Source organism: Pseudonaja textilis, chromosome 8 (genome assembly GCF_049901715.1).
Source record: "Pseudonaja textilis isolate UNSWEBS1 chromosome 8, rPseTex1.2, whole genome shotgun sequence".
NCBI lineage: Eukaryota > Metazoa > Chordata > Lepidosauria > Squamata > Elapidae > Pseudonaja > Pseudonaja textilis.
In genome coordinates, this window is record NC_141997.1 from 29,694,647 (window position 1) to 29,719,400 (window position 24,754).

The 24,754-nt window shown below is 37.1% G+C and overlaps 1 protein-coding gene across 3 annotated transcripts in view; it reads left to right on the top strand.

Annotated features, from left to right (window-relative positions):
* Positions 1 to 24,754, top strand: part of PCCA (propionyl-CoA carboxylase subunit alpha) — a 228,113-nt gene that overhangs the window by 145,568 nt on the left and 57,791 nt on the right. For all 3 annotated transcript variants that reach the window (XM_087937924.1, XM_087937925.1, XM_026708397.2), the window contains 2 exons: positions 5,477 to 5,579; positions 17,961 to 18,059. In XM_087937924.1, the coding sequence (XP_087794050.1) occupies positions 5,477 to 5,579; positions 17,961 to 18,059 (202 nt within the window). The remainder of the gene's footprint in view (positions 1 to 5,476; positions 5,580 to 17,960; positions 18,060 to 24,754) is intronic.

Consider the following 24,754-nt stretch of genomic DNA (forward strand, 5'->3'; position numbering starts at 1 on the left):
GCCATTCCTGCTGAGATCTGCAAAGCACTAGACCCCAAAACCTTACAGGTATTTCGAGATATCTTGGAAAATACAGTATTTGGCTCACAGAGGAGATACCTGATTACACGAGGCCCTCCTGGAATAGATGTGTCTTTTTATAAAAATAAGGGAAGGACATCAGACTGCAGATATTACAGGACTATTTCACTGCTGTCCATTGCGGAGAAGATTCCACCCCCCCATTCTCCTGGACAGATTTGCCAGAAAAGAACCTCTCAAGAGTGTGGCTTTTGGCCAGAATGGAGTACAGTAGCCATGAAGAAAAACCAGGAGAAATGTAGCAAGCAGAACAACCTTCTTTGTCTTCATTGACATGACAAAGGCATTTATCACTGTGTTCAGGATTGTCCTGTTATGGATACCAGAAGAAATTTGTGTGAAGTTGATTCTGTTGTTCCATGATGGAGTGAAGGATAGGTTCTTCACAGTTGTGATAAATCACCTACATTTGCAGCTTCCACTGAGGTGAAGCAGGGTTGTGTGCCAGCTTCAGACCTCTTCAGTCTTTTCTTCACTTGCATGTTGTCACGTGCTGTCTGAAAGAAGGAACGTAAAATCAACTACCATTTGGACAGCTCTCTCTTTGAACACATGAAGTGTGTCCAAGGCGGTCGTTCAAGAAACCCTTTTTTCGGATAACTATATGCTCCTGCCACACAAAGACAGTGATATACAGTTGATACAAAACAAATTCTCAGATACTAAGCCTATTGAAATAGAACATTCATTGCTTGCATTTTCTCTTGCACTCATTCATCTATTACTCAGCAGACTCTTGCAACTAAAGTGGGCCCAACTTCCAGTACTAGAACTTGTCATTTTTCAATCTGGACAAAAGGGACACAACTGGGTTGTTTTTTTAATTCAGGTCTTTTATAATTTGTTGGTTGTTTAAATAAACTGCACATTGCTGACTGTTTAAATGTTTATTTCTCCTGCCAGGAGCTTTGTTCTTTTGGAATTTTTTCTTGTTCCCCTTTTATCTTGATATGCAGGTATCTGATAAAATGAAGATGTGTCTTTCTTACTGTTTAGCTGTCTTCTATTGATGCTAGCTCTAATTCTTTTGCAGAAGAAAAACTCTTTATTTTTATCAAATGGAAAGCTCAGGAGTAGGGGAACATAGCCCTTCTCCCTTTCCATCCTATTGCCATAAGAGTAGAAACTAAGAACTCATGGCAATTTGCACCTCTGAGAGAAAATCCTAGCTAAAACCAGAACAACAACTGCCCAATCTTCAAGATCTATTTTTCCTAATGTTTAAAAGATGAAATAGTGGGAAGGAGGCCGAAACACAACCCTCAGGTAATTGTTAAATTATAAACCTCTCAAACTAAATAACAACCAACAAATGAATATTATAAAACACGTCCCAGAGTTGTAGTTTCAATAAAAACCTCTGAGCATCACTTTGTCCTATCATCCAGACAGCTTCAGGAAGAGAAACATTGGCTAGTTTCAGAGAAAGTAAACCAGTGGCATCCACCGAGAATATTTGACCTTCTTGATCTGCTGTGTGACCTACATTATGCCTAAAAAGAACAGCAAATGAAGAGCTGTTCCAGACCGAAGCCAACAAGTTAGTCAATAGAAAAGTTTTACACGCAAATATGGAGTAGCTTGATTTGTTGAAACTAATATAGAAGCCTTCTCCAACATGTCCATATAAAAGCTATACTAATGAACTGGCTGTGAACATGCGGCCTTTTCCTTTATTTTGTCCATAGTTCCAGATGGTTGATAATGGCTTTACTGCTCACACTTTCATGAAGAAGAAGCTGAACTTTATGATTACCGGTTCAGTCAAATACAAGATGGAGACTCACTGTTCCATAGCTGTATGGATTTGGGAATAGAGCCTTGGGAATAGAGCCTAAGCATAGGTGTGTAATACCAGAATTTAATATGGTATGGAAATTTCTTGATGCATCTATTTGCAGCAGCATCTAGCCTTACAATCAAGCCTTGTGATTCCAAGTAGAAAGAGTAAAAATTGCAAACTCACTCTCTTCAAGAAGGCCTTTTCCCTCTGAGATCAAGGGGCTAATCTGAGACTGACAGCTTCAGAAAGCACAGCCCAGTTTTTATGTGTCATATTAATATAGTCATTTTATGGCCACGCTTTGTGATGTTGTCTTATAGTAATCGACACATTGAGTAGAACCTACTAAATTAATATCGAGTAGTGGAATAGTTTACAGTCAATAGGGTGATGGCAAGTGAAGAAGAAAATTGTATATCTTTGCAGTTGCAAAGCCTGAAAAAAAAACAAGGCTGCCAATCAGTATTTTAATGTCAGTAATAAGGAAGATACTACAGGTAGTCCTCGACCTGTGACCACAGTTCAGCCCAGAATTTCTGTTGTTAAGTGAATCCCTATTGACGTCGCTTTTCAGGGGATCCCATACAGTGGTGGGATTCAAATTTTTTTACTACCAGTTCTGTGAGCGTAGCTTGGTGGGTGTGGCAGGGGAAGGATATTGTAAAATCTCCAGACAGAGGTGGTATTTGCCGGTTCTCTGGACTACTCAAAATTTCCGCTACCGGTTCTCCAGAACTGGTCAGAACCCACTACCGGTTCTCCAGAACCTGGTCAGAATACCACCTCTGATCCCATGACCTTGGGACACAGCAACGGTCATAAATACGAATCAGTTGCCAAGCACCTGAACTTTGATCCCATGATCATAGGGATGTTGGAAAGGTTGTAACTATGAAAAACAGTCATAAGTTACTTTTTCCAGTGCCATTGTAACTTTGAACGGTCACTAAACAAATTGTTGTAAGTCGAGGACCTTCAGGAAACGAAGTTACACAAACATTGGTTCAAGTGTATTTCTGAAATACCATTTAAATAAAAAGAACATTCTTTGCTTCCACTTAATCCAATGTAGCAGTAACAATTACCTTAATATTTGCAATAAAACCAAGCGGATCTAAAAGGGGTATTTTTGCTTGCAGAAAATATTTTTGATTTCTCCTAGTAACATACTATCATTAATATTGCTGCTTTTAAAAAAATCCTCTGTGACTTTATTTTATTGAGGAAACCTCATCATTCCTTATCACCCATCTCCTCCCACTTGTGACTGTATGACTGTAACTTTGTCGCTTGTATCCTTACAATTTATATTGACTGTTTCCTAGTATGATTTGATAGGCTTATTGTACCCTATGACTATCATTAAGTGTTGTACCTGATGATTCTTGACTCTTGACGAATGTATCTTTTATGTACACTGAGAGCATTTGCACCAAGACAAATTCCTTGTGTGTCCAATCACACTTGGCCAATAAAGCTATTCTATTCTATTCTATTCTATTCTATTCTGTTTCCTCAAGCAATACATAGAGCTTTCTAGCTCAGGGCTCTCAGGTTTGAACTGACAGTTAAACAGATTTAACTGTTCCGAACTTCCAACCCCCACCCTTCCACACTGATTGCATGTTGGACACTTGGTAAATGGCCTGCATTTATGGCCATTTGCAGCATCCTGCAGTCATATGACTCTGCTTTATGACAATTTTGCCCCCCCCCTCCCAAAAATGGAATTTCCTTCCAGTTTTCAGCAAAACTGGCCCATAATGAACCATTGGCTTGAGGCACCAAGTTTGCTTAAACGGTTACCACAAATCGGGCTGCTCACATGGATAACCCACTTTATAGCTGTCATGATTTGTGACCATAATAACAAGCTCCGTTATAGTAAGTTGAGGACTACCTCCTACAGGTAGTACTTGTGTTACGACTACATTTGAGCCCAAAATTTATGTTCCCAAGTGAAACATTAAGTGAGTTTGCCCCATTTTACGACTTTTCTTGTTAAGGGAATCATTGCATTTGTTAAGTTAGTAACATGGTTGTTAAGTGAATCTGGATTCCCCGTTGACTTTGCTCGTCAGAAGGTCAGAAAAGCTGGTCGTATGATCCCAGTACACTGCAACCGTCATAAATATAAACCAGTTGCCAAGCTTTTGAATTTTGATCGTGTGACTTGTGGATACTGCAACAGGTGTGTGAAAAACAGTTGTAAGTTAGTTTTTTCAGTGCCATTGTAACTTTGAACGGCCATAAAATGACTTGCTGTAAGTTGAGGACTACCTGTGTGTTTTAAACTGAAGATATAAGGAATTGTACCTCATGAATCTACTGTACTGAACAATTAACCTGATATTTTAAATTCAATAAAATTTGATTTATCTAGGATACTGAATCTTTTAAATCTATGAATTTACTGTTACAGTTTAAGATTGATTGTTGTATATATAAACTATAGTTTTAATTTACATTCTGTAATGTACGTCAATAATTCAGTTCCGTTATTAATACTTGTTTGTTGTCTAAGTTTCTGGTTGTTAGGAAGTTTATTGATGATATAACACATCTTCCTAAATGGGATTAAGTTCACTAGGCTTCCTTTTCTATAGATGTAATTAAGAAAAATAGCATGGTATAGTATTATTTGTAGTATTTGTAGAGAACCGAAAAGAGATAGGCTTTTGGTGTAATGAAATCACTAAACATATGTTGAGTTATAACAAGGGCATACAATCACAGGAGAGGAACTCAAAGAGAAAAGTGGGCCAATTATGATAATGAACAGGTAGCCAAATGAAAAGGATGGAAGAGAGCTTAGGGTAACAATGTGAAATTATGATTAGCATGGTAAGCAGCTGGCATAGCCTAAACATTGTCAGATGTCTAGAACATCACAGCTGAACGCAGTTTAAGGACAGCATGAAAGGACAAACGCCTTAGTATGATCGTAAAGGCAGTTATTGAAAGATATAAAGTTTGCACTGGAAGTAGTAATTCCCTGAAAATTTCATTTTATAAATCTTGAATATTACTGATTGGTATACTGGTCTAAACTCATTTATATGCTTCTTGTTCTTTGAAGTGTTTCTTTCTAGGAATATATTCAAATATTGCTCATTTCTTTTAAAATTTGTAATTTGATCTGTTTTCAAAGACTCAATGAATTTACGGTAAGGACTATTGGAAACATGTATATTTCTCACTGGGATCCCATACTGCTGTTTTGTTGCTGTTCTTATTAGAAAATAGTTCAGCTTGTTTCTGTTCTAAAATAAAGTAGGAGTACAATATTTCTGACATTGCTTATTTACAGAACAGCCTTAACTCTCAGAGGAGAATTAGAATGTAGATACATCTGCCTTGAAGCTACCATTATGTCATGTCAGACTAAAGTGTTTAGGGTCTTGTTTCAAGACTGAGTGTAAGCCTCCCTCACAAACCCCCAAGACCAAAGACTGTAACATACTTGACCTCCACCCCCAACTAGCATGAGTTGAGTGGAGTTTGAAGAAGCAGATTCATCACTTTTTTTCTTTACAATTAAAAGCACTTTCTTAGCCAGCTTAATTAACTAAACTGAAGCTATTTGTGATATATTGCCCTATTTTGTTTTAGGATTTCCCTTGCTCCACCTGATGCAAAAAACTGGAAATTATATGTCCAGCTTGGAGATTCAACTCATTCAATTGTAGCTTCTTGTCAAGGATCCACTTACTTGGTATGTATTCTCACTATTGTAATAAATAACGTTTTGTAATTGTGTGTTATGTTTGATTAAGGTTCCAAGACTTAGCCTATATAAAGTACCTAAATAGTTTCCAGAGAGTTTCTCTTGATCTGCATTTACAAAATCAGCTACTTAGTAATCATCAAAAACTTATGTCAGAGTAAATGTACATGTCAGTCTTGAACAACTAGACCCAAATGTTACAACGGCACTGGAAAAAAAAGCGACTTACCATTTTTCACACTTACAACTGTTCCAGCATCCCCATGAGCACATGATCAAAATTCAAATGCTTGACAACTGACTCATATTTATGATGGTTGCAGTGTCCCAGATTCATATAATCACCTTTTGCGACCTTCTGACGAGCAAAGTCAATGAGGAAGCCAGATACACTAAACAACATTGTTACAAACAACTGCGGTACTTGTATTAACTGTAGCAAGAAAGCTGGGGGCAAAAATGGGGGCAAAAGTCACTTAACAAATGTCCTGCTTAGCAACAGAAATTTTGGGCTCAATTATTGTCGTAAGTCGAGGATTACCTGCCGAGAGTTCAAACTAGCTACTTTATTGTTCTATACCTACTTCCCAGACCAGCAGATTTGCCTGGGAAAGAGTAGCTAAGGCTCAAAAGCATTCAAGGGTGGTGAGAGGGTCAGACCCTTGCCCTCTTGGGTTTACTCAACAAGTCCATGTTAATTTCCCATCTGAGCCCTCCTCCCAACTGGGACATATGCTCTCTTAACAGTACAGGACTTCAGCTTCAAATAGAAAAAAATTGTTTCAGAATGTACATGGATTCACATATAGTAACTTATAATCTTGTGGACCCTCCACAATCCTTGCCAGATCTCCCTTGCATGCACCCTTCTGCCCTTCCCCATCTGGTAGGACCTACTTGCTTGCGAGGATCTGGGACTTGCAACTTCCTGCTCTCATCCCCACTTCATTGTGGGGAGGTGGCAGGGGCAACCAGATGGCAACAGTAATTCCAATCCTGATTTCTGTCTTAAGTCAAGGACTACCTGTATAATATACGCCCTTCCTCAAAGTCAGGTCCTTTGCAATTATTCCATTCATTGTGATATCTACAAGCTACCCTGATCTTTCAAGAAGCTAATTTGTAGAGAATAATTTGGCTTTGAAATGATGTCAACATACTTCTTGTCTTGAGATTATATACAGGACAAATATACTTTAAATTTGGAGCAAAACTAATAGTAAAAGTTAGTAACATAGATAAACATAACGTTGCCTATTGTTTATTATATACTTGATTTTACATGTTGTTGAGTACAACAGCTAAAAGTATAATATAATAAACAATATATAAAATATTTAGTTCTTAGAATTATACTATCTTATATTCTGCTCCACTGTGGAGACTGTTTAGTGAGGAACAAAAGAATAAATATAGATAAGTGCCTCCTCCCCCAACTCAGTCCTGCTCTCTCAATATTTGTTTAGTTTATTTTCCTCTCTAATGTATATATCTCTCAATTGGGAAACAGGAAACATGCTAATTTTGGTCCCTCCTGATACTAAATATATTGGGAATAAATTGAGATTTTTAGCTGTATCTATCATACTTCAAACTGTTTTAATGTCAAATATTTTTACCTTAGAATTCAGAGTAGTTTTTGCTTTGTGCTTTTATCTTTTTACCGTACTTTCAATCGCACCTGGTATGTTCTGATATGGAATGCAGAGGAATCATTTCTTCCGTGAGTTTACTTCCAACTGGCTTTATCTTGCTTTGTGGCTGGAAACCAGAATAAGGAACAGTTACATTTGCAGATTTTCTAGGGAAAAGTTTCATGTGCCATTTTCCCACATCAGGAAATAATTCACTGCTTTTATGAAATCATCAGCGTGAAAAAAATAAAAAAATAAAAGTTGTTAGTTTTAGTGTTATTGTGATGTTTGGGTTCAGATAATGCATTTTGATTATTTGGCAAACTTGTATTTTCTCCAGCAATATTTAGCATATTTCTTCCATATAAATATGTATATACTACGTTGAAATATTTTGAAGCACATTTTGTTTCTAATCATTCACACTTACCATTTTATTTTGAAATCTTATGTCCACTTGCATTGCTTTAATGACCTTGTTGATTAAATATACCTTCTAACCATAATTATATTTTCCCCCTCATCTTTCTTCACTGCTGTTTTTAAAATATGGATCTGAATCCAACCATGTATAGGGCCTCACGTTCACATTAGAGAGAGGGTAAATGAGTATAAGGAAATAAATATTGAAAGTACTTCTGTACATACAGCCAATCTTACCAACACACTGAAGTTATATATTCAGCATCATTATCCTGAATAGTGGTGGGATTCAAATTTTTTTACTACCGGTTCTGTGGGCATGGCTTGGTGGGCATGGCAGGGGAAGGATACTGTAAAATCTTCAGTCAGAGGTAGTATTTGCCGCTTATCTGAACAACTCAAAATTTCCACTACTGGTTCTCCAGAACTGGTCAGAACCTGCTGAATACCACCACCTCTGCCTGAATCTATCAGGATATATATGGTAGGTTAGAAGATTATAGTTTTAGTTGGACAAGATTGATATCAGGTGGAGATCAAAAGACAACACAGCAAAATCTATTGAGTCCAACCTGTTATTTGCTTCCATCTAATGGACAGACTATTATCTACATATATACACATATGCACACTCTCTCCTCAAGTATCTGAAAAGGCAATTAAGTGGAATTGTTTTTCTTTATTTCATTTATCCTGCTCTCTATTTTCTATAATATAAAGTATCTCTTTTTTTAAATTGTTGCCCCAAGAGATTTTTTTTTCCTGTTTATTTTTCTTATCAATTGTTCTTATGGACATATATTGGCATAATTTTAAATATTTTGGTATTACTTCTAAAATATGTTTTAAAAATACTAGAATTCAATGGAAGTGATGGAATATAGCATTCAACTCTTAAAAGAAAATGCTTTTTTAAACTTCTGTACTTTTCTGGATTCTACTGTGGAGCTTCAGTTAGAACATTCTAGAACTAACAAGTGTTTGGTTCCTTCCTTTCTAGTTCATATGGCCAAGGGACATGGCTCTAGCTCAGGGCTGTCAAACTCTTGGCCCATAGGCTGGATGCGTCACATACTGCCCACACTCGGTTTAGCAAAGGGGAAAAAAGTCTTGATACGTCACGTGATCCTGATGTGACAACGTGAATTTGTCACCCCGGCTCTAGCTCATTTTTATTTATTTGATTTATTTGATTTGTCAATCGCTTACAAGATAACAGGTATTATAAACATAGTTATGAATACATGAAATGGATACATATAAGAAAAATAAAAAGAAACAATAGGAGAGCTGCAGGATCATCAGAAGAGTAGACTCCCTAATTAACCAGAGTTCAGCTCATACAATGAAAATAATCTGTTGCAAAATGTAATTTTAAAGTTCTTTTGTTACTCTTTCTGTTTTATGTCTTTTGGGGTAGTAATGTTTATTTTTCTCATTAGAGGAACCAGAATGAGTTCTACTCCATGCCATTCCTGGCTTATGGCCATAGACCCATTTTTTAGGAAAAGCTTTAGCAGTAGAAGCACATAGCTTCTGATGGTTATTCCTAATGTATTTTGAATCTTTCAAGAAGTTATTTGGTAGTCACTTTTTTATTGCTAGATCTTTGGTTTCAGGTCCCAGTGTTAGTAAACATCTGAACTCTGCTGTAAGCCCACAGTGGCTATGCCATTCCTAATGTTTGGCATCACTGAAATAAATGAGACACACATAATTGCACAGTAGGTAGACTGTGACCATCTGCTTTGAAGTCATAGCTTATAACCGTGAACTCCTGCTGCTGGTTTGCCCATACTCAATTATATCTATTACCATTTTCATGATAAAGTTGAAGTACCAGATATAAATCTGCCAAAGAAATAGTTAACTCTCTGTATCCTGAATATTAGTTTTAACTGTTTCATTGATGGAACACATCTGATGTGCAAGCTATTTTGTTATGGGACCTCTGAAATTCATGCCCAGTGGGGAGATTTCTCAGAACGATGCTGCCAAAGCTTGCTTTCTTTGCTCTAAATTTCATTGCCTTTCTCAGGGCAAGACAGGCTTATTACCATGGCTTTAATGTGGCTCTTAAGGCTTTATAGCATGAAAAGAAAATAACACTACTGTACTGACTAGATGTGCATCAGCTGTGACTAACTGTTTTGATGTAGCCTTTTCAAAAGACTAGAGCAGAGCTTTCTTTCTTGAAATGTGTAAAGCAGCGTAGACATAGTTTCTCAGATGGATCTAATTAGTCCTTCCTAGGGAATGGGCTGCCTATTTGTTGCAGCTGAATTCTCATTGCGTTCACCCATAACTAGAAACACCTCGGTTCAAACACTTTTTTCCCCCAAACAAAAAGGGGTTTAAGGCTCCGTGTTTTACTGCTTTTTGATGTCTGTTTCTCTTTAACAAAGAGAACCTTATGTTTGTACAACTGTTGTTATTAAGAAAGCCCAGCTTTGTTGAAGAACTCATCAGTATCTGACCGTTGGTAAAAGTAGAAGATGTTGATATACTAGGTAGGGAAGATCAGTTACATGTTTCTCACACAGTGGGCTCATTTATTAGAAATGAAGACAGTCTTATAAGTAGTGGAATGCAAATAACACACATCTAGTCAGTCATTTATCTCTGTTATGACTGTTGCCAGCCTCTAATCCATTCTTTCTCATGGCTGGCTGGAGGAATTCCAGGAGTTGAAGTCCACATATCTTAAAAAGTTGCCAAGATTGAGAAATACTGCTCTAATCTCTCACATTGGTCTTTCCCTATCTGGTCACATTTGAACTAAAGATTTTGGAGTTTGCTTTTATGCTCTTTTTAATAAATGTGTGTGCTTGTAATGTAATTTTTACTTGAAGTCTTAAGAATCTGCCCCCTCGTGAATAAAAAAAAATGAACCTAGCTTGAAGATTCTTCTCAGCTTTTTTACTCCAGTTTTTTTCTTATGTCATCAGATTGAACCTAGTTAAGAATAAAACACCCAGGAGGAATTATTGCTATTAGCAGTTTCTTTGGTGAGAGCGGGAAATTGCTGCTCTAAGATTTCATTTGGCAAGAGGGGTGGCCATATAAATAAAAGTAAATACTGAAGGAGGAAAAAGGTCATCTCTTCTTCTTAGGCACTTCCAATTGCTCCATGCACACTACTTTATGTTGGAATGAGAAATATCAATATTTAAATTTCTGATTGGTTTTCATCTTGTAATCTAAATAAAAATATCAAGACTTATATCCCGGGGTAGACCTTTACCCCAGTGGTGGGTTTCAAATTTTTTTCCTATCGGTTCAGTTGAGCGCTTTGCAACTGTGCAGCGTTTGCAACTTACCTGCTGCTGCAAGCCCTGTGTGTTAAACAGCTGATGCATGGCAATTGGCTATGTCGGGCGAAGCAGCTGAGGTTGAAAAGCAGGAAATAAAGGTCCGCATAGAGCCGGGGCAGGTAGGAGGGCCCGGCAGCTGATCGTTGGAGCGAACCGGTTCACTCATAGATGATCCTTGGAGCTACCGATTCCTCCGAAGTGGGCGGAACCAGTAAAATACCACCACTGCTTTACCCAAGGTTGTCTTGATTTCTCAGCAACATCTGAGCATCTGAAAGACACAAGAAGATGTAAGGAGTTTGTATTTGATTTTTCTAAAAAAAAAAATAGAGCATAGTGTGTGCTGACCATGATAAATTTGACATTTAAGAGAGAATTCTGATAAAACATCCTTTTTGTCATTTATTATCACATTATTTTTTTAAAAAAAGAGGACACTGTGGTGACTGAAATTCATTGTTAGCAGTTTCAAAGCCAGAAATCTCACCTTTCTTAGTCACCAAAGCTCATTCTCTTAGAACAGTATCTATTTTATGAGTGTAAAATGTTCCATTTAACAAAGATCTGTGAAATTACAAAAAGGTCAGATACCACTTTTTAAAAAATAGCCTTTAGTGTTTCACAGTTTCATTTAGTAGAAGCATTCTGGTATTGTCTTCATATTGTAAATAAAACATTATGTAAAGTGATTTCAGAAAAGCCATACTGATCAGATTAGATCATCTAATTTTGCATCTAGTGCTCCAAATTGGCCTGCCAGAAAGTTTTTTTTTATAGAAATAAATGATTGGATTATAATAATAATAATACCTTGTCCTCTGATTCATTACGTTTGAAGTTAAAAGAATACTTAACTACTATGACTAATTGTCATGAATAGATCTTTTACATACAGTGCTCTTTTTTTAATGATCTGGAACCACAAGAGTGCATTGTGATAATGATGCATAAATTAATTTTATATTATTTTAATTAAATTTCCTCCTTACAGCCAAGCCATTTAGGAAAGATCATCTCTGGATCGTGAACAGTATCAACTGTTACATTTTATATGATGAAGTATGTTTGTTTTTCCCTAAATCTGTGGCTGATTTCATTAGATAATTTTCAAATGGATTCTTTTCAATCTTTTCAAATTTATTCAAAGAAGAAAAACAAAAAGCAGCTGATATGCTCAATTTAAATGGCCTCTCTAAAACAGAGCTACTGCCTCATTTCTGACAACATACTTAATCAAATTAGTGTTGCATTTATCCTTAAAATAAATTTAGGTAACAGTACCAAAACAGTTAAATACAGCATCCAGGGTATAAGTAATTTTTGCAGTAGAAACTAATCATACCAAGATTACATTGCAGCCTAGCAGCTTATTTTAAATGATGTCTGTAACTTTTGCTCAGTGTATCCCTTTTCTCTCTCTCTTTCTTCAGGAAATATATTTTGGAAGATTGAAAACCAAACCATTGTCAGGTCGCTGGCATAATTCATTAAATGTAGTTATAGCTGACTGCATTTTGTGCAAGTTCACAAAATTGACCACAGTTTATCTATTATAATGTCTGACCATGCATAAAAGAGTTTAACTTATATTTCAGATCTTTCATCTGTTTTATTATGACATTTAAGCAAGTAGCAAAATAATCTTTTTACGTTAAATGTTAAATTTCTTCCTTTCCCTTTCCTTTTACAAATTACTAATACAGTACAATACAAATTAGCAAGAGGCTGTATTGTCTTAGACATTTCCAATTATTTGTATTCAGTGAAAATAACATACTCGTTACTTACTGGAGAGTTTTCCTTTTGTGAGGCAAAATAATGTAATGTCAGCAACAAGACACATTACATCTAGGTAGTTTTCATTTACCGACTACAATTGCGACTATCAATTCTGCCATTAAGTGCAACATGGTCATGTGACCATGACTTGTGATTTCCTGTCAGCTTCCTCACTGATTTTGTTGGTTGGTTGGAAGCTGGGTAGGAAGATTGCAAATGGTGATCATGTGACCCTGGGATGCTATGATCATCAAAAAGGTACCCTGTTTTCTAAGCACTCAAATTGCTCTCCTATGACTGTATGAATGCTCCAACCCCTGCAACTCCGCTTTGATCAATTGTTGAATGAGGTAGTCAGTAAGCAAGGACTACCTGTATTCAATTTTGATCAAATATTAACTAGGAAACAAAATATGTGTATAAAGCATTTTAAAGAAGATTCAGTTACATAGTTGTAATAAACACAAGCACTAAAAAAGCAACACTCTGTAAGGTATCCACACCTACTTACTCTGCAAGCAAGACCACACCTGCAGCGAGTTTTGGTCACCACATTATAAAAAAGATGTTGAGACTCTAGAAAAAGTACAGAGAAGAGCAACCAGGATGATTAGGGGACTGAAGACTAAAGCATATGAAGAACGGTTACAGGAACGGGGCATGGCTAGTCTAGGGAAGAGAAGGACCAGGGGAGACATGAAAGCAGTGTTCCAATATTTGAGGGGCTGCCACAGAGAAGAAGGGGTCAAGCTATTTTCCAAAGCCCTTGAAGGCCAGACAAGGAATAATGGATGAAAACTGAACAAGGAAAGATTTAACTTGGAAATAAGGAGAAACTTTCTGACAGTGAGAACAATCAACCAATGGAACAGCTTGCCCTTGGAAGTTGTGGGAGTGCCATCACTTGAGACTTTCAAGAAGAGGTTGGACTCCCATCTGTCAGAAATGGTGTAGGGTCTCCTGCTTGACTTACAAGGTCCCTTCCAATTCTGATTATCTGTTATCTGTTATCTGTATCTTTAATGATCATAATTACAGGTAGTCCTCAATTTACAACAGTTCATTTAGTGACCTTCAAAGTTAAAACAGCACTGGAAAAAAGTGACGTATGACCATTTTTCACACAACCTTTTCAGCACCCCCATGGTCCTCTGATCAAAATTCAGACACTTGTCAAATGACTCATATTTATGGTGGTTACAATGTCGGGGTGGGGTGGGGGATCATGTAATCTCCTTTTACAACTTTCTGACAAGCAAAGTCAATGGGTAAGTGAGATTCATTTTACAACTGTGTTACTAACTGAACATCTGCAGTGACTCACTTAACTCTGGCAAGAAAAGTTGTGAAATGGAATAGAACTCTCTTAACAAATGTCTCACTTAGCAACAAAACTTTTGAGTTCAATTGTAATCGTACGTCAGGAATTACCTGTTCTGTAGAAACAAAGAGAAAGAGACATCGTAAGATACTGTCCTGAAAAATTAGCAATAAGCATGGAGATAATAGTTCTGTATCAGCAGGATTTGAAAATAAAAATAACAAATAGGCTAGTTCAAAGGAAGTGTGAGTAATTAGCATATGTGATGAAAGCAAAAGGGTCAAATTATAGAGTAAATACCAAGTGGATGATTAACATAAATGTAATAGTTTTATGGTCATTTGAATGCAGTTGGGAATATAAATTACACAAAGTGCAGGGTCTGACTTCATAATTAAAACAATGCCTATTTAAGGGGGCCATATTAAATGTTTGAGTGGCATTAATTTTTATTGATGCTACTACTTCTACAATAACATACTTTAGTGGGATAACAAAATACGAATGTGTCCCAGTGTAATTTTTTAGGAAGTAGAACTTCTGTGTCGAGCTTCTTTTACTGAGAAATAATGTGCTCCTTGTACATTATACAGTGTACAAGGTACACAAGGTAAAATCTTGTGATAGCTTTAGATGTATGCTGTATGAGTATTCCGTGATAAGAAAACATGGAGTGACAAGGAAACAAGATATTTGTGGGTGCACACCTGCTCAATATGTGCCCAATTTATTTCCCATTTGTGAATTTTACAACAGCGCTGGGCAGAAATTAAAATATTAGTTTTCTGATAATTTATTGATAACTTTGCTGTGAAAAGAATAGAGCTAGTGCCTAAGACACAAACTGGCAACAAATGCAGCCTGGTATGGCACTGCTGTGGCAGCTTTTGCTTTTTCTACTAGTAGAAGTTTCTGTTTGGAAGATTCTCCTGGTTGCCCAGAATATAATTTCTACGAGGAGAAAGAAGCATTTCCTATAGAACACTTAAAATTCCAGTACCAGTAACATCACCAATTGCCAGTTTGTTTTCGTAGTTCAGGATAGAATCTGTTCACTACATGTATTAAAATTTTTCTTTCTATTTCTCAGAATAATGTAGTGTGAACAATGGGAGTGTTTTGAATGTGTAAATAACCTTCAGCCCTCTACTTTCATGTCTTTGACAATGGAAGATTAACTAGATTTAAGTCATTTGCCATAGGTATTTTTCCTTTTTGCATCAGATAAAACAAGTCAGCAACTCTTAATTTTATATTGTTCCCTCATTGTTTCATGGTAGGTACTTTGATGTGTTTTATTTTTCGTGCATTGAATTGATAAAAAGCTAGTGTGAAAAAATTTCCATAAACTATTTGGAACATTCAGTTTTCCAACTTACGTAAGTACAGAGGAAAAGGTGTGCACACCCTGGAAGAATTTGGCACCAGATTAGGATTACCTACTTCCTTTACCTTTAAAAAATTGCTAATTGGGTTAACCTTGATATGATTGTGATTTTACTTTTTACAAGGTTACCCTTGACATAAAGTCCTTTTAAAACATATTTTAGCCTATCAAGAATGTTCATAACTTTTTTTTCCCTGATGGGAAGGCTTATTAAGCTTGGTATCCTGTGAATGAATTGGAACATTTAATTGAATAATGGATTTTTCCATAAAAAGTAATGTTTTTAGTGTTATTTCACTTTCTTTCAGAGATTCAACTCCAACATTTATATGTTTGATACTTTGAAGTAAGATAGCAAATCCAAATTGAAGCTAATTTATACTAAATAGCAAGGATGGGCAGCTATATGCTAGGGAAAGTACAAGGACTGTTAATTCAGTGTTGTGGCCTTCCCAAAGCCATTTTAACAGGCCTCAGAATGTAACAGAAAAATAATAATTGCAAAGAAGTATTAATGCTTTTTAATTTTAATTGCATTTAAATTTAAATAATAAGGTTGTCTGATAATTCATTTACCAGTCAGATGCCCTCAATCTAGAAAATGTGAGCCTTTGCATTACAACTTTTAAAAAAGAGAAATACTATTATTACTATTATTTCTAGCATTTTAGCAACAAATGTCTATTCAAGAAGGTGAGGCAAAGATAGATTTCTCAAAGTTGAATCTGATACAAAAAGAATGTGTTAAACCAGAGGTGATATTCAGGAAGTTCTGACCAGTTCTGGAGAACTGGTAGCAGAAATTTTGAGTAGCTTGGAGAATCAACAAATACCACCTCAGACTGGCCCCGCCCCCATCTATTCTCTGCCTCCTGAGTCCCAGCTGATTGGTTGGGTCTTGTTTTGTTGCCCTTGCACAGGAGAACAGAACTGTAAAGCAGGTTAGTGGGGTGGGGTGGGGAGGGAATGGGATTTTGCAGTAACCTTTCCCCAGGAGTGGGGAGAGAATGGAAATTTTACAGTATCCTTCCCCTGTCATGTCCACTAAACCACACCATGCCCACCAAGCCACGCCCTCAGAACTGGTAGTAAAAAAATTTGAATCCCACCACTGTGTTAAACCCCAGAGAGTGTGTGCTACAGGAAGAATTTAAATTCTGTAAGTTGATATTATCCGAGTGCCCGTCAGAAATGTACAAAAGGAGGTATTCATAATGTATTGTTCTAAGGTAGTTAAATGCAGTCTGTTTATTATTTCTGTTTAATCAAACTATATCAACTATATTAAGACCACAAATAGATTTCTAATACTTGTATTCTTACTTGCCCAGTCTAACTTCTGGAATGACCTAATAATACATATCCTGTTCATTTGTTATGGAGTGTTTTCAGTGAATGCATTCAGGTTGTTGGTTCTGTCTTCATCTGATTGGCTTCCTATTTTCTCTCACTTGCCAATTTCTTCTGACGAATTGGTTCCCTTGATGTCCTAGTAGATGGTCTCATATCATGGTTGGTTAATAAATATTCTACAACATGTACCCACCTCAATAGCAGACAGTTTCCAAGAACTACAGTACAGTAGCTTGCCAGTTGCTTCCTGTGCTTATTTTTTGCAAATTCTACAGACTTTTTGTTAATTTGTATTTAAACTACATCATCTGACTTGCTCGCTTTTACAGCTTTTAAGCTCAATAAATTTTGTTCTGGCTAAATCAATCTTTTAATACCAACATTTGAACATTTGAAAAATTCACGTTGTTTTCTAAATAATAGGGACTATTCTCTAAACCTTGGGAGAGTGAAGCTTTCCTGGGAACTGAATGGTTGGAGATTTAAATGAACCAGAATCAAATGGATCATGCATTTTAAAAATATATACGTAACCCACAACAATCCAAGAGTTGAATACCAGGGTTACTCAACTGGTCCAAGAGTCAAGGAGCAGATTTTAGGTTGGCATGTGGTTTTCAGTGAAGGATAGATCACTGCCAGCTGCTTTTAAGTAGAACAGGTACAGATATGGCTTAGTTTGGGGTGTTGGAACCTTTGTTAGGTATAATGCCTAACCACATTCTGATGGATGACTTGATCCAAATGTAAATATTAAATAAGAATGAGGAGAGGACATGAGCAGGGTGCTTTTGTTTGGCTCTCTGAAGCTGTCGACGCATCCTGGTACTCTGGCAGGTCCCTAATTGCCTGATTCCTCCTGTACCGGCTGAGTCCATCCCAAGGGGCAATTTTCTGCTAACTCATGAAGCTGGTGGCCTGCTGAATTTGGTTGCTCAGGTTCAGCCTCTGACTCGATTTTATAAATTATTTAACACTTTCCATAGGTAGCTTCCGTAAATGTGTTCCACTTTTCCTCAGCAATGCTAAAAAGACTGTGTTGACAAACCCTACCTTTTATGGCAGAAACTGTGGTGCTTCCTCTTTTGCACGCCATGATGAACTTGAGTTTTGCTTCTTGTCTGAATTTATGGTCATAATATCCTTATGTCACAACAGGTGGAAGTCAATGGGAGAAAATGTTGTGTGACTGGTGAATGGAATTTGGCTTCAGCTGTGTTACCTCTTCAAGTGGATGATGTTCATAGAACTGTCCAGGTAAAAATATTTCGTTACTATTGTTTTTTAAAATCACTACACCATTTTAAATCTGGGAAGTTAGTGTTATAAATCTGGGAAGTTAGATTATAATTGCACATGTTTAATTTGTATCTGGCAATGAAGAAATGCAAAGCTGTAAAACACCCTTTCCAAGGCCTTCATACCTTCAAATGGTCATTAAATGACCAATCAAGGACTACTTGTAGTTATAAGAATTTAGTTATCTTAAAGAGCAACTCGATGTAAAACACATTGTAATAGTTGAAATGGCTAATGCAGGAGTAACCATGAATGGGGCCTCAGTCTTGCTAGAGGTTGAGCCTTACTTAGCCTGTTACTTTCCCTCCAGACTCTCCTAGTATCTAGATATTAAACTTTGGTGACATTGCTTAGTTGGTCTAAAATTGAGATATGTAACTGGCATCATCAATGTAAGATAATACTTATCCACATTCTGATGACTTCATGCAAACAGTTTCATGTAGATATTAAATAAGAATTAGGAGAGAATCAAATCCTGAGATCCCCTACAAAGGTTAGATCTAGATCTTTCCTTCCATGAACACCAGCTGAAAATATCTCTGAAGGAAGGGAGAAAACTACTGTGAACCCAGCTTCTAATTCCCTGACATGGTTCAGGAGGAAATCCAACACGCTGTCCCAATCAGTGGTATTGAAGGTTACCAAGAAATTAAGTAGTTCAATGACAAATATCCATCCTGGATATATCATAGGTCATCAACAAACATGTTCAAGGCTGTCTCAATACTATGTCCAGTATTGAAACCTAGAGACAAGATGAAATTAATAATTTATTTTAAATTTCAGAATTGGAGAACGTGTAGCATGTATATCTCTTTTTACCTTGTTACCTTTACCCACTCTCCTGTACACTGTTAGAGCTTTTTATACATTCCTTGTACAAAGATAAACTTCAGGAAATCTAAGAAACAATAACAAAAGAAACATCCTGATGAGATTTTGCCAACCAAGGCAATCAGAGAGACAATGCCAGACACAATGATTCACAAGATTTCTTGAGGTGTAAGTACTTAACAACTGGAAAGATTTTAAACGATGTACATATGTGATTAGGCATTATAGGAGGAAAACTGCATTGGTCTACTGTGACAGAGAATCAGGAGGTGCTTCTAACAATGTTTTTAAAGCATATGTTTTGTGAGCTGCAGCTTATTTTATCAAATGGCCATGAATAAAACAAGGAGATCTTTCTTCCTAAGCGAAAGCATAAAAGTAACATTAAAAAAATCGTTTTAATCATCTTCATTTTAATGCTGTTTTTTCTATTTGTGAGCAATTAGTTAAGCTTTAGAGTAGTTTATGTATGGCTAGTTTTACCCAAGCATCAGAGTTCTTCTCGCTTTGAATCGGGCCAAGGAGAATGTCCTCCCAACTGTATATTTAGGGATTGAGATTGCCTATCCATATGGCAGGTCCATAGATGGCAGGGGTGGGCTTCAAAAATTGCAGCAATGGGTTTGCTGCCCGGTTGCTGGGTGGGTGTGGCCATGGTGGGCATGGCCAAGTTGGCCTCCTGCACCACGGCGGCGGCGGGGGGGGCATTTTTGCCTTCCCTAGGCTCCGGAGGCTTTTCTCAAGCCTCTGGGAGGGCAAAAACAGCCTCCCCAAGCTCTGGATGCCCTCTGGAGGCCAGAAACAAGTCTGTTTCTGGACTTCTAGAACTTCTGGGAGGCCCGTTTTCCCCCTTCCCCGAGCCTCCGCGTGGCCCTGCACTTACCTTGCCCCCAAAATGGGCTGCATGGAGACTCTTGGAGGGGTGGGTGGAGCGGGACGGGGTCAGCCAAGGGTGGAATTTGGCAGTTCACTGAACCAGCCATAATGTTAGCAATAGGTCCGCTTGAATCAGGGCAAACCCGTAGCAGCCCACCCCGATAGAGGGTGAAGGAGCTAGTTGGAAATGTATTCTTGAGAAGAAATATCAAATCCAAATGAATATCTTTAAGCCATTGCCTTAAAGCTGCTTGAGTGCTCATATTCAACTGCACAGAGCTGTGTTAAAGAATATCAAAGGATCTCCAATTTTTAGACCAGAATGAAACAACATTATTGTTAAGGATTTGAGGTGTCAGACATATAGGGTTAAGAAATATTCTAACTCTGCATATAAAATGTGCAACCAAATGTTGGCCAGAATTCTGCTTCAGAGTGGATTCTGCTCAGAAAGGAGCTTGGAGTATGTACCTAAGAGGTTTTGTCTGAACATGTTCTAAAGGAAAGAAAAAGCTGTATGGGTAAACTGGACTCTGAATAACAGCTCTGCTCTAACTTTGGCTAAGTATAGTTGGCGTGCAGCAGAGATAAATAAGGCCCCTTTAGTTTAGGATGATTGCAGTGCTGCTGTAGCTCTCTGGGCTTTTGTGCTGCATATTCCCTGGACATTTCACATGAAAGGACTATACCTGGGGATTTAAATGATTTAACCTGCTCAATGGAATAATTATTTAACTTCCAAATATGCCCTTTAGCTGTTCGGCAAATACTGCCCACTTGGGCAGTATTCTAAGTTCTAAGATGATGTAGCTGCAGAATTAAATATGACAATTCACAATCTCTGCTCCTCTCTTTGTGTCAGTGTCCAAAGTAAAATTATAACTGCCTTATCTCATTTTTGTCTAATGTTCAATTGTTCTACCTACAATAACTTGCACAATGTACAGATAACAACTGCAACACAATGAGTTTTTAAAACATTTGGTATAATATGAAACTTGTGGAAAAAAGGGTACTTTTCTGAAGTTCTAGAAAAATGCACTTTGAAAAGTGCATTGAGAGAGTGTAAGACACTTTCAGAATATTCTTCCCAAAAATATTGAGCAACTTCGCATAAAGGAGGCTGGCTGGAAAAACTATTTAAATCTAAGCATTTACCTGTTTTTATACTGTAAGACCACTGAACCTATTGATTTCATACACTCCATATTGGAAATTAAACCCAAATTTGCTTCTTACTGAAAAATTGTGTAGCATATTGTGTTGCAGCGAGAAGGGTGGCAAACAACATTTAATAAATAATAAATCACATTGTCTATCTAGTTTGTTAAAGGAGGAGAGGTTGTCTCAGTTGACCCTGACCTAATGGAGTGCCAGAGAGCTTGGTCTTGTCTCCCTGTTTTTTAACATCTAGACCAGGGGTCTCCAACCTTGGCCACTTTAAGCCTGGAGGACTTCAACTCCCAGAAGAATTCTGGGAGTTGAAGTCCTCCAGGCTTAAAGTGGCCAAGGTTGGAGACCCCTGGTCTAGACAACCCATGATACGTTGGGTCAATGTTTCAGAGATACTTCCTTACCAAATTCCTTAATGCCTTCAACAATTGCAGAGCTTCTATCACACTTTTAAAAATTCAGGGGAGATATTCTGCCTTGAAAGTAGCCTGTGTTGAAGTGTATATCACAGGCAAACATCAGTAGTTGACCACAGGATATGTTTTTTGACATTTTGTATTATATCATAAAATGCTTTATGATAATTTTTATCTCATAAAATTTGCCAAATTTTGATTCCATTGGGGTCATGGATCCTACGATTTTTGAGGTATTCTATAAATTAGCCAGTTTAAGGTACCTTGGTTCTGAAATAATGCAGCGTTTCAGCCAGTTTAAGGGTTGCAGTCATGAAAGTTTAGGAGCCTATAGATTGTGTTGCTGTGGGTTTCTAGTTTTTGTATTGGGTATTATTGTACTTTTTCCTATGAAAGTTTATTATTGTGATGGCATAAAGTATAATTAATAAATAAATAATTTTTATAATTTATTTACCTTTAAAAGGACTATATACATTCTGTTTTAAAAGAAAAAAACATTACATTCAGATGCATTTTGCAATCTATATCCTGCTATATCATGTACTTATACTATTTCTTCTGGGTAAAAATAATAAAGATTGGTCTTTATTAACTATCTTAATTAAAAATAGGTATGATTCATCCTTTTAGATTAAAAAGTTTGGAATCTGGACATACACAGTATTTCACCTTGATGGAATCTGAGTCAGACACTATGAAACTATTGTACTTACATACAATATTCAGGTTCTGTCCTTTATTCTTACATACTGATAAATAAAACACCTGTATGATCTTGATATCACTTTCCTCTTTCTTCCCATATCAATTATTCATGTAGTGGATATTTTTCAGGTACTGAAATGTGTTATTCTCTAATGCTAAAACTAAAAAGATGAAGAGCACTCCTTTTTTTAAAAAAATTAAAGAATATTCTTCAGTTAACTAGCTTTCACAACCTCCTGATTAATTTGTATCTGTTTGTTTTGGCACATAAATTCTTCATTGTAGGCCCTGGTACTTTGTTCTTCTTTACAGTTTCCGAAGTGTGATTGTGTTTCCTCCAGCAGTTGGGAAAACTGTATATTCCTGTTTCCTTTACAAATGTAAATGTCAGGATTTTTGTACGATTTTTCCCATATTTTCCATTTTGTTTATCATTTTTGTTGAAATATGTCCAGACTTGTTTCATTCTGCTTTGTTTTCCTACGAACAGACTGGAAGGCTAAAACATGATGTATTAATTGAAGGGAAAGAAAAAAAGCAAAGGCAATATTGATGTTTTTATTTAAAATGCAGCCATAATTGTTTAAAAGGGAAATGCTTCCAATAATTATTCCTTTCATGAAGCTTTTAAAAATTAGGTAATATGACAAAAATATTTTAAAGTATATAGCTGTGATTGTGAACCTATGGCATACATGCCGGAAGTGGCGCACAGAACCATCTCTCCAGGCACGCCAACCGTCTCCCATTGTCCTTCTGGGTTCCAGTGTGCTCATGCGTATTGGCCAGCTGGTCTTCGCACCTGCATGCATGCCAGAAACTGGAAGACCAAGTGGCTGAAAGTAGAAGCTGCCCTTCTGGTTTCCAGTGCTCCTGTGCGTGCATGCCAGGGAGCTGCTCTTCCAGTTTCCTGTGCTCCCCCAAGTATGTGTGGTCCCGTTTCGGCACTCGGTGCTGAAAAAGTTTGCCAACACTGGTGTATAGTGTGTGTGTGAGTGTGTGTGTGTATTTTCTTAAGTTTTCGTGGGTACTTACATGTTTGGCATTCGGCTTTGTTTGGGTATTTTCCCACGTCATTGTAGTTGTGCTTTTTTTCATCAGGCTTCTGTATGAACATTGCTATATTATAACTCTATGAATATGTGTATTCTTATTAAATACCTATGTTATCCTGCTTATTCCACAGAATGTAAAATAGCTATTTTGACCAAACTAAGCAAAGATAAAGGGTAAATCTGATTTGTTTGATTGTTTGTTTATTTGTTATGTCTTCAAGTTAGTGGCAGTTGATTCATGGCAACTGCTTGAACAAGCCCTTATAGTTTTCTTAGGAAGATTTGTGGAAGTGATTTGCCTTTGCCTTCTTCCTAGGGCTGAGAAAAGGTGCCCACCTGGCTTTTTTGACTGAGGCAGAACTAGAACTTATGGTTTCCTGATTTTAATCTGGCTTCCCAGTTTTAATCTTCTCCTTGGTAGTCCTTTCATTAGGGTATTGTTTTCTACCTGATTCTTTGTCATTATTTGTTATAAATTACTCTTCTTAAGCATGAGAAGAAAAATGGAAGTCATTTATAAGACTCCTTAGTCGAAAAAGAAAAAAAAACAGGATTCATCTATAACATATAATGTAAGGATGGTAACAGCCACTATATAGAACAGACAGGCAGAAGACTAGCAGAGTGCTTCCAGGAACACCAGAAACCTTGGTAGTTCAGCAGTTCAAATTCCTAGCACCGCGTAATGGAGTGAGCTCCCATTACTTGTCCCAGCTTCTGCCAACCTAGCAGTTTGAAAGTAGAAAAATAGGGACTACTTTGAGTGGGAAGGTAACAGAGTTCTGTGCGCCTTTGGCATTTAGTCATGCTGGCCACATGACCACGGAGATGACTTTGGGCAGCACTGTCTCTTCGGCTTTGTAACGGAGATGAGCACCACCCCCTAGAGCCGAAACAACTAGCACGTATGTGCAAGGGGAATCTTTACCTTTACCTAATTAAGCAGAAAACAATATCCTAATCAAGGAACTACTGAGGAGAAACCCACACTCCCATTAATATTGGCAGGAGAAGTTATCATATGTAAACAGAGAACAAACCCCAAACTTATTTATACTGATGATGTTACTTAGTTGAGTAATGAAATGTCTGCAAACAAACTTCCAAGCTCAGAGAGCACCAAGGACACTACAGTTCAACCCTGAGCTACGTGTATTTTCTTCTATTGCAGGTGAAGCAGTATAAGTTGTAGCATTTCACACAAACATTTCACACATTTCAGCAAAGACAGTACTGAATCACCATCAAAGGGCTTGTGAGAGTCTTGGGGATGAAAATGGTAGAAGTGGCCTAACGGTCACTTACCCCAAATCTGTGCATCTGCTGAGGCAAGCTGCAGCTCTCTAAAAGCATATGCCTTTTAATTAAATTTGGGAGTTGGAAAAGATGCTACCAGATGCCTTCTGATTTTTTATTTTATCACCATAGAATAACATAGCTCTTCTCATACAATGTCCCAAATCATTAAGTACATTTTATGGTCAAATGGAGATTAAGATCTATTGCATAGGCCAAAAATTAACACACTGTTTTGAGCTCAAATAAATTTGTTGCAGAGCTCTATGTAAGTGGAAACAAGATAAATAGA